Below are 10,522 nucleotides of genomic sequence, written 5' to 3'. Positions count from 1 at the left end.
ACAACTCACATCAAAATGCAATGCAACGTGTTAGCCCAGTTCTAAAAATCCTTATTAACGCCTTTAATATACAAGAATCAAAAGTACAGCAGTTTTACAATGTAGGAAAATTTAATACATACTATATAAACAACATTATTTACATCAGAAATCACTAGGACAGTGGCATTTTTCACAAATATAAATTAATTACTGTTTAGTCAACAGATTTAAAAGTCCACAATTTTACAATAAAGAAAAAAACCACCTGTCCCCAGGCGGGTGGGGCACAGATGGACTAAAGCAGCCTGGACCCCGACAGTGGCTCTCCTTGCCCAACTTGGCTGCCCCTAGATGAGCCAGAAGACTGGTGCTGGGCTGGGCCACTGCTCCTGCTGACAAGTGGATTTTGGTCTGTAGGATTTCAGTATTGTCAAGTGAACTCCCAAATAAATTGCCTTTGCACCTCAGGCCTGATGCAATTTTTAGACTCAGGGCCAGAATGTCTGCAGCGTGTTGGGGTAAAGTGTGGGGTTCCCTTGGAAGGGTTTAGGGAATGCCTAATGTGAGAGCAAGCCTAGGACCATCAGGTTAGGCTCCCCAGAGGGCCTGGCTGTGTCCCTCCAGTCCCCCTGAGAGACTACAGTGAGCAGCACGGGAGCTCGCCTTGTCCTTTTCTAGGACTATGGCACATCCTCTCCATCCCTGTTTACTTCAGATTTTGATGATGCAGACTCCCTCCTTCCTCACTTCCTGCTATTCATTCAAAGCCAGGCTCCATGTAATACCATCCTCAGATTCCTGGGGCAGTTTCTCCCATTTCCAAAAGTGAGAGAATTTTACCTGTGCAAACTTCTGTTGTGATTTAAACATATACTTGTACTGATTAAAATCAGTGAGGAAATGCCTCCTTTCTCCCAACCCACTTTTCAAATAAACTTCAACACCTAAAACAGATGTTTAATGGGGGATACTGTAATTTTAGAATCAATATAACACTGATCTGGCCCATATTGCCTTTTGCTACATCATATGGCACTAAAAGTCCTGAATGTGAACAAAAGGAAGTTCCTTTTTTTCCTCATGATGAGACATCTTTGGGAATAACTCACAACTCCTATCAACAACTTGAGAGAAAAACCTGGGTAAGTATGGATGGTGCCTCCAACCCTGCAGCTTCCCACGGGGGCTCATCCCCTTCTTACCCCGACATCCCAACACTCAAGGTCCAGCAAATCAACCCAATCTTCCTCTTTGGCTTGGGCAGAACACAGGATAGTATTGATATTATCAGCAAGAAGCTCCATCTGTGGTTTCCTTTTCCATGTGTGGTCAAAGTGGAGATTTGATTTCCTGCCTTCACTGAGCAGTCATGGCAGGCCTCCCCATGGGAGGATGGAGGCCAGATGCTCCGGGCTCTGTTGTAGGGTGTGCATGTACAAGGCCAGGGTGAGCCACCCCAAGTACAATAGAGGCTAAGAAGGTAGTGAGCCTTCCCTGCAGGAACCCTGACTCTCACCTGGAAACTCAGCACCAGCCCTATAATGCTCTGTACAGCAGGAGAAATGGCTCACCATGGCTATATCTGTTTCCCTCAGGGGAGGCAATGCGGGCATGTTTTGGTAAAGCCAATAACGGTGCTGCCTAGGATATCAGCAAGTATGTGACAAATGATCTTACAGAGGTCCCCACAAGTTAGTTCAGGGAGTTCAACCCTGCACATACCCATTAGCTTAGAACCTGGATACTCGTATGTTCAAGTCAAGTTTTTCTGTCTCCATCTGGAAAAGCTTTGGATACAATACTGGCAAGCTATACTGAAAATTAATAAAACAAAAGGCCTGAGCATCAGTACAGTGAAAGGAGCTTGCCTTATGATACAACAAACCTGTCCCCCAATCCTGCCTCCATTCAACTCCAGTACAACTCTTACCACTTATAACTCAGGTACCCTGTCTGTAGACAATTTCTATTTGGGAAAAAAATTAACTTAGGTTTATACTTTACAGATCTTATACTAAAGGAAACCAAGTATAATTCTACTGATCTCTAACAAGCAATGGAAACTTCTTTACCACAGGTTACTTATTTTCATCTCACCACCCCATGAATTCTGGGAGATCTGTGTAATCTACTTTGTCAAGCTGTGCAAAGGAAACTAAAATGTAGCTGCAGATGTTGACCTATTCCAATACTGAAAGCTCCCCCATTTGCTGGCACTACTAAAGCCCCCTTTCAAGAAACCTGCCAACCACCTACACAAGTGTTCCCACCTCTGTGCTTGCCCACTGGTCAGCAGGCCTGCCTCTGCTTCTTGTCCAGGACCTGTGGTTTTCCTCTCGCCACAAGAATCAGAAATCCACCAGGGATTCCTGTCCTGGTCACACTAGGCCCCTCCCTACCTCCACCCTAGACCCACTCAGCCCAATCCCCAATCAAGGAATAACCACGCTGACATCCATGTTGCCTAACTCACAGTACTTGAAAATCAGTCAGAAGGACACTACTTTCCCTGGCACAGGGAAAAGCAGGCCCACCCAGGAGACCAAACCCTTGAAATGTACAAAGACAGTGTGGGGAAAATTAGTGTTGGTAGGAAGGAGGACATGGTAGAAGTAATTTTCCTCTCTTGCTGTCCTCTACCTACTCCCACCCTGTAGTTTTCACATAATGAAGCCAAGTGTATAATCTCTCCCAAGGACACGTTTGAGGAGTACACCTGCTCCCCTTTAAGTCCTATGATATGAGATCCACCCACTCACCCCACTCCCCAACAGCAGCATCCATCATGTCATAGTGAACCAAATCCCACACTGTCCAGCAGATCCTGGTAGCCTTCATGCATCAATTCCTTCCCCTGACCACTGCACCAAAGTCCAGGAACACTGAACCTGGCAGTTAAACATTCATGACTCTTAAGATCCCAGATTCCTTTGCTGGGGAAACAGCCCAATAAAGCTGGTGCACAAAAAGTCACCTCTTCCTCCTAGCACCCATCAGGTGAGAGGCCAAAACCAGGCTGGAGTGGGATGGGGTGCCAAAGTGCAGGAGTGGTGACCCAAATCAAAGCCCGCCCGAAGAAAGGCCTCCCACTCCTTCAAGTGCTCCTTCAGCCGGTGAGTTGACGGCAGCAGCATGTCCAGAAACTCCACTCACCGGTCTAGATACCTGGCCACTGTTGGACCAGACCAAAAACGTCCACATGATGACTCCTGCTCTCCTCTTTCTGAGCTGTCCTTTATGTTTTCCGAACATTCCAGTTATAATCTGGGTTGTTTTTCTGTTCTAGTGATCTCTCCAAAGGAGACCTGTGATCCAGGGGTGACTTGGAATCGTGAGGAGATTTCTGAGAAGGGGGTGAACGAGGATCTGAGACTGCAGGGTGCAATGGGGGCAGGGGCTGTTTATATTCCCCCAATTTGTCTGTGTGGAAAGAGCGGTAATGGTCTGAGGGTCCCTGGCCATGGTAGCCCATAGGGGGGCGGTGATCAGACATTCGACGGAAATCCTGCTGGTGGTAATTTTGAGGCCTAAAATCATCAGATCTCCTCCTCTTGGAGTCATGATGGTGTCTGAAACAGAGATGTGAAGATTAGCTGAAAGACCAAAACCAGACTCCCATCCACTGGGATTTTCTAATACACTCATACTCAATAGACTCAGAGACAAATGCTTACATTACCAGGAAGCAAAAACAAATAAACAAATAACAACAACCACAAAATTAAAGCAATTACAAAAGATCATTTTTCACTTATTGGTAAAATGCATCCTATAAAATGACACAGAACTTGCTGATACAGTACACATACACTTGAACAATCACTGATGGCTTTGTAAACCATACTCATCAGGAAAATATACCAACTATAAACATTTTCATGTATCTTGACCAAGTTCAGGAGGAAAAAACTCACTGAAATTACTTTGTAAGTTATTAGTAACTCAGATATCAACCTAGATAGTCAAAAACATGTGAAAGGTTGATAAAATTATTTTTTAAATTGACTCTGTTAAGAGTACTGAAACTTTAGTTTGGGCCCTGACAAACTACTCATTATATCATTAAAAGACTACTCAAAAGGTAAAACAACCCAATTTTAAAACAAAGGACTTGAATAGACATTTTTCCAAAGATAAACAAACCACCAATAAGCACAATGAAAAGATGCTCAATCTCAGTAATAGTAGGGAAGGGCATATCAAACCCACAATGAGACCATTTTACATACACTAGGATTGGCTATATTTTTTAAAAATATAGAAAGGTAATTAATGATGAAGATGCTGATAAATTACACTGTCAGACATTGCTGGTAGAAATATAAAATGGTTCAGCCACTGTGGAAAACAGTCTGGTGGTTCCTAAAACATTAAAAAATTATAATATGACTTAGTAATTCCACTCCTAGGTAAGTATACACACAAGAACTAAAAACAGGTATGTGAACAAATATCTATATACCAGTATTCACTGCAGCTTTATTCACAGTAACCAAAAGATAGAAACAAACTCAATGGCCACCAACAGATGAATGAATAAACAAAATGTGACATTTATCCATATACTAAAGTACTATTCAGCCACATAATAATGATAAATGCTACAATGTACACAAACTGCAAAAACATGTTAGGTCAAGAAGCCAGAAAAAAGGTCACATATTATATGGGTCCCCCCTGCAGGAAATGTCCAGAATAGGTAAATACATAAAGAATGCAGACTGTCAGTTCCTGGCCAGGGCTGGGGAGAGAGAAGAATGGGAAATAATTGCTTAATGGTTATGAGGTTTTCTTTGCAAGTGTTTTGGAACTAGATGGAAGAGACTGAATAACACTGTAAATGTACTAATGTAACTGAACTGTTCACTTTAAAATGGTTCATTTATGCAGTGTGAAGTTCACCTCAGTGAAAGGAGTATGGGGAGAATTAGGTATTCAGGTTCAAAGAAACAAAATGTACAGAACTATGGTTTTCAAGATACCACATGAACAACAGTGCTCCTTGAGGGATGAAAACTAATGAAATTAGTCTTCTAATTCCCGCTGCTCACTACTATATCACAGAGAAAGATATGACACAGGGAGAGGAAAACCTAGGAAGAGGCTTTCAGACTGCTGGTGGACCAGAGTTCACATGACATGGCATAATCGAAGAGAATCCTGCATAAACAGAAGATCTGAAGATCTGCACAGGGTTCCTTCCCCTCTTCAAGTTCTTAACATTGCTCGGGATATGAATGTGAGGAAAGGACCCATGGCTAGGGAAAGAACCACCTAGAAGGATTAGAGGTTATTACCTTGTATTCACACAAAGCCCAGCAGCGGATCTTGCCAGCCAAACCCATAACCTTACTAAATTTAAGGGGCATTATTGAGTACAGTGTAACAGGGATTCTTACCTAAGGGTGGGCAATAATTAGCCCCTGACCAGGCACTTACTCCAGTTCTGCCTAATAAATCTTATCAGTAAGATCTGGAAGAATCAAACTTTCCAAATAATCTGCACCTTATAATAAAAATTTAGAATACTTATAGAACTATAAAAAGCACACAACAAGGTAAATTTTACCTTGCATCAAATAAAAAATCATGAGGCAGTGAAACTAACACCCATAATAAAGAGGTAAATCAATTGAAACTGACCCAAATGATATAATTAGCAGACAAGGGCACTGAAATTATTCTGATAACCTATATTCCACTTCTGAGAGTTTAAACTGAGACACAGAAGATGAAGGAAGGAAAAAAAAAACACACACACACACCCTAATACAATTTTTAGAGATAAAAACTACAAGGTATGAAAAGTATATTTTATATAATGAATAGGCCTCATGGGCAGATAGACAATGAAAAATAAAATATTAATACACCTGGAAGACATAGAAATAGAAACTATCCATAATTAAAAAGAAAAAAAAAAAAGAAAGTCCTTCAGGAAAAGAAAAATGGTACCAAATAGAAATACAGATCTATCTATGTAAAGGCAGACAGAGAAAGTATCCACTAAAGCCAGATGAGAAACGTACAGTGAGGGCTGAAGTCTCCTTCTAAGGAGATGTCTGACACTAGGCTACCACTGCTCAGCTAATGTAGTCTGCCTTTCCAGATCTTTCAAAACAGAAGACATTGAGGGATATGAACAAAATTTTCCCACTTTAAATTCAAGCTATAATCCAGGGCTAAGGTGTAGCTCAGTGGTACAGCACTTGGGTAGCACATATAAGGTCCTGGGTTCCATTTCTAGCACCACAGCTAGCAAACAAACAAAGCATCAGCAGCTGAGAAAAAAACAAATGCTATGAAGCTAAATAAATATATAGCCAATTCCTAAATTCAGAAAATTTAGGGAAAACTTTGTCAGCATTCCCATACTTGCTAATTCTCATAATTTAAAAGTACTGGCTCATCATATCACTGGTAGTTTTATATAGCTATACAGCAGACACAATTTCAAAGGCCTTGACTCTTAAATTATGGAATTCTGGCAAACCAAGGACCATTGGCTTATTTCATCTCAGAATCCCTACTACCTAATGTGCTACTGAGACTATAACAAAGAGCTTAATATTTCTTTTTCTTCTTCTTTTTTTGGGGGGTGGGGGTGGGGGTTGTAGAATTGAAAATTAAACCCAGGTCCTTAAGCATACTAAAAAACTGGGCAAGCACTTTACCACTGAGTTTACCCTACCCTCACCCCACCAACCCTTTATTTTTAATTTTAAGGCAGGGTCTCACTAATTTGCAGAGGCTGACCTCAAACTTGCAATACTCCTACTTCAGCCTGCCCAGTAGATGGAATTACAGGCATGTGTGGGATCACTATCATGCCTGACATAAAAATCCCTACTCTTTACCATTTCCTCCTATAAGTAGTTCTTGGCGAGGTCAGTGCACGGTGTCTCAGAACTTTTTACATACCTGTCATAATAATCTCTGTGTCCCCGGTGGTCTCGGTCACTGCTGTACTGATCATATGGTCTTTTTCTGGACAGATTGTTGGGTCGATAACTTCCAGAACGGTGGGCATCCATATGTCGCCGGTCCCCATAGTGGTGGTCCTTGTACCAGTGCTGCTCATACTGATGATGCCGGTCACTTCCCCATGGTGGATTACTGTTGCCACCACCATAGTTGAACTTTCTTTCCCTCTGCCAGTCTCCTCGATCTGCAGAAAAAGAATCTCATGACTATAAGAAATGACTTAATCTCAAAAGGTTTGAACTGAAAGGCTGACACATGTTACAAGCAAACATTAAATCTCCTGATGGTTAACATATCAGTAATGAGTGTTAACATTCTCCCTTCCTCCTAAAATCTAAGAACTGCTACTTTTCATTTTCTAGATCTGTTTACCTTCCAATCTGTGACAGATGGTCAAAAAAACCAAAAACAAACAGTAATTTGGAAAACAATACATTGAATTTCACAGCTGCAAGATAATACCATCTCCCCTCGATTTACACATCTAAAGTTTATTTCACCTAATACAGTTAGGCTGTGTCATTTCTGAAAATATCTTGATTATATTAACTGATTCTCCTATTCTTTTTCCCTAGCCCACAACTAGACCTCTTCCTCTGACAAAAAGTAATTCTTCTAATTATGAACTTGGATCAGCATTCGAACTCTTAAAAGATAAGGCCAAACTAAGATCCATTTAACTTCTGTAGCTTCCCTTTCACCTAAGGGAAGGACTCACACTTACTTGGCTCAGAAAAGGTAGTGAAAACACAGAAGCCCAGGGATGGAGGCTGTTGTGATTTGAATTATAACCCCCCAAAATTTATGTCTACCCAGAACTTTTGAGTGTGACTACTTGAAAATTGGGTCTTGTAGATATAATTAAGTTAAGGATCTTGTATTTAGCTTAAATCCAATGACAGATATCATTTTAAAATGGAGGCAGAGGGAGGTATAAGACCCCAAAGCAACTCATGTAAAAATGCAGGCAGAGATCAGCATGATGCCACTACAGGTCAAGAACACCATGGAGTGTTGGTAGCAGGCAGAAGGCAAGGGAAAGGCATAGAACAGGTTCCCCCCTCAGAACCCCAGAAGAAACCAACCCTGCTGACACGTTTAATTTCAGGCTACTGGCCTTCAAAACCGTGAGAAGACACATTTCTGATGTTTTAAGCCACCTAATTTGTGGAACTTCATTACAGGTAGCCCTAAGAAACTAATACAAAGGATTAACCAGAAGGAACTACAGGAACTCATGGAAAAATCCATCTTTAGTCTACATCTGACAAAGACATGCCACCAAATAAGTGTCTCTCCAACTAAATGTCTCTCAATAAATTTTGCTGGCCTTCTAGCATTCTTCCACAGAGTCAAATAACATCATCATTAAGGAAGGTGTATAGCTTAGAAATATTACCATTAATCTAATAGTCAACCTGAAGCTTAAGGTCATTGTTGATCCAGGTGGATCAGACCAGAGATAAAACTTGACTATTCAACTAAAGAATTAACAAAAAGCAACAAAGATATCACATCATGAAAGGGTCATTTGAAGATGGATTCAAATCAAAGTATCAATATCTGTGGTATACCTGAGTCAAATGTATGAAAGATGATATATCATGAGCTTTGTAATGTTTTGAACAACCAATAAAAAAAAAAATCTGTGGTATAGTAGAGATGCTTGAAACTCACGCTAAGTCATTTATTTCCAGAATAAATCAGTACTTTTCTTGAATCCTCCGTGATACAGATCACTAGTTAGGAAATATTGAGCTAGTAAGAAATCCAAGAATGTAGGTAGCTTAATACGAAATTCTTTGAAAGGATTCAGAATATAAGTGACACCATATGAATAACACAAAACCAACCTAATACCCATAAGGTCAGTATAAAGAGGAGGGCACAGGAGAGGGAAAATCGAAATACTGGGGAATGATATTGGCCAGGTTATATATTGTTATATTGTGTGCGTGTACAAATATATAACAATAAATCCCACCAGTATGTACAACTATAATTCACCAATAAAAAATATGAAAAAGTCACACAACCTAAGAACATAGTAATATTTCTCAATCATCCTGTATAGTCATTAACTTTCTTCTCTTCAATAAAATGGTGATCCATTAATTTTGAACTTATTTTTTTTTTTATTTTTAAGATTAGAGGAGGGGCTGGGGATGTGGCTCAAGCGGTAGTGTGCTCGCCTGGCGAGTGCACGGCGCTGGGTTTGATCCTCAGAACCATACACAAATAAAATAAAGATGTTGTGTCCGCCGAAAACTGAAAAATAAATATTAAAAAATTCTCTCTCTCTTTAAAAAAAAAAAAAAAAGATTAGAGGATGTGGGACTTCTGCTTTCAGTTAAAGTAGCTTGCAGCAGAACTATACTCTGTCAAGGACAAGGAGAAAGGTCAAATAAAAATAATTCTTTTAAAGGCATCAAAGAGCCACTAAAGCAATCAGGTCTAGATGTACTAAGATTCCAAGGAGCAGATAAAAGGAGCTGATTTCTGCAGCCACCTAAAAGTTTGTGGTTCTGAGAATAGGAAAGAGGCTGAAAAGGATCTAGAACCACTGCTGAGGAAAGTGGAAATCAGCACAGCTCTGGGCAGGGGCGTCTTTCTAGGTTACAGTGATACTGGAGATTTGAGGGACTTCAAACATATGCCCAGCTTTTCCAAGGGTATTCATTGAATCTGCAAGAGCAGGAGGCTAAAAGATTAGCTGAAAACCATCTGAAAAGCACTGCAGTTTGGGGGCAGTCTCATGATTCTAGAGAAACAAAAAGCAGAGTTGAAGGCCTGCTAGAGAGGACTTCACACAACTAGCTCTTAGCTGAGTGGAAAAGCTAAGTCCCTGGAGAGAGGTGAACCAGAAGGTGAAATACACTGAGATAAGCACCTCCCATTTTTGTGCTTACTGGAGAAGCTGAGTCTCCTTGGGAGGTAGATTACAGAATCTAGAGCTTCTACCAGTTTTAAAACACCATGTTCCCAATTCAAACAAAAGTAACTAGGCATCTCAAAAGAATCACCGCATGACTGAAAACCAAGGGGGGTGGGCACAGTAGGAAATAATTCAGATATTCAAGGAATTTGGGGCAAAATTTTTCAAATAGCTATTTTTTAATACAAAAAGATAAGAAAACAAAACAGATATATATTATATAATATATATATAAATACTTATAATATATAAACTAAAATTTTACCAGAAGACATGAGAAATTCTAGAAATTTAAAATGTATTCCATTTTGATTACTTTGAAATATTTAAATCTTTATAAAATAAATCTTATACTACACTTCTATACCTACTACATGCTTTTAAAATCTTAATTCTATATTTTCCCTTTTCTTATTTTTAAAGTAAGGCCAGATGTGGTAAGTGCACACCTGTAATCCCAGTGACTCAGGAGCCTGAATCAAGGGGATTCCAAGTTCAAGGTTAGCCTCAGCCAAGTGAGATCCTGTCTCAAAATAAAAAAAAAATTTAAAAACATTTTTAAAAGGGGTAGAGACGCATCTCAGTGATAAAGTATCCCTGAATCCAATGCCCAGTACTAAA

The 10,522-nt window shown here is 40.1% G+C and overlaps 1 protein-coding gene across 4 annotated transcripts in view; it reads right to left on the bottom strand.

The window, feature by feature from the left end:
- Window positions 1-39: 39 nt before the first annotated feature.
- The window catches only part of Chd2 (chromodomain helicase DNA binding protein 2), a 127,065-nt gene continuing 116,582 nt past the window's right edge, over window positions 40-10,522 (bottom strand). For all 4 annotated transcript variants that reach the window (XM_005320109.4, XM_078051220.1, XM_040274485.2 and 1 more), the window contains 2 exons: window positions 6,904-7,150; window positions 40-3,551 (listed from right to left, as the gene is read on the bottom strand). In XM_005320109.4, the coding sequence (XP_005320166.1) occupies window positions 3,218-3,551; window positions 6,904-7,150 (581 nt within the window). In that variant the 3' untranslated portion in view covers window positions 40-3,217. The remainder of the gene's footprint in view (window positions 3,552-6,903; window positions 7,151-10,522) is intronic.

This window comes from Ictidomys tridecemlineatus, chromosome 5 (assembly GCF_052094955.1).
Source record: "Ictidomys tridecemlineatus isolate mIctTri1 chromosome 5, mIctTri1.hap1, whole genome shotgun sequence".
Lineage (NCBI taxonomy): Eukaryota > Metazoa > Chordata > Mammalia > Rodentia > Sciuridae > Ictidomys > Ictidomys tridecemlineatus.
This window is presented reverse-complemented; position numbering and strand designations above follow the sequence as displayed.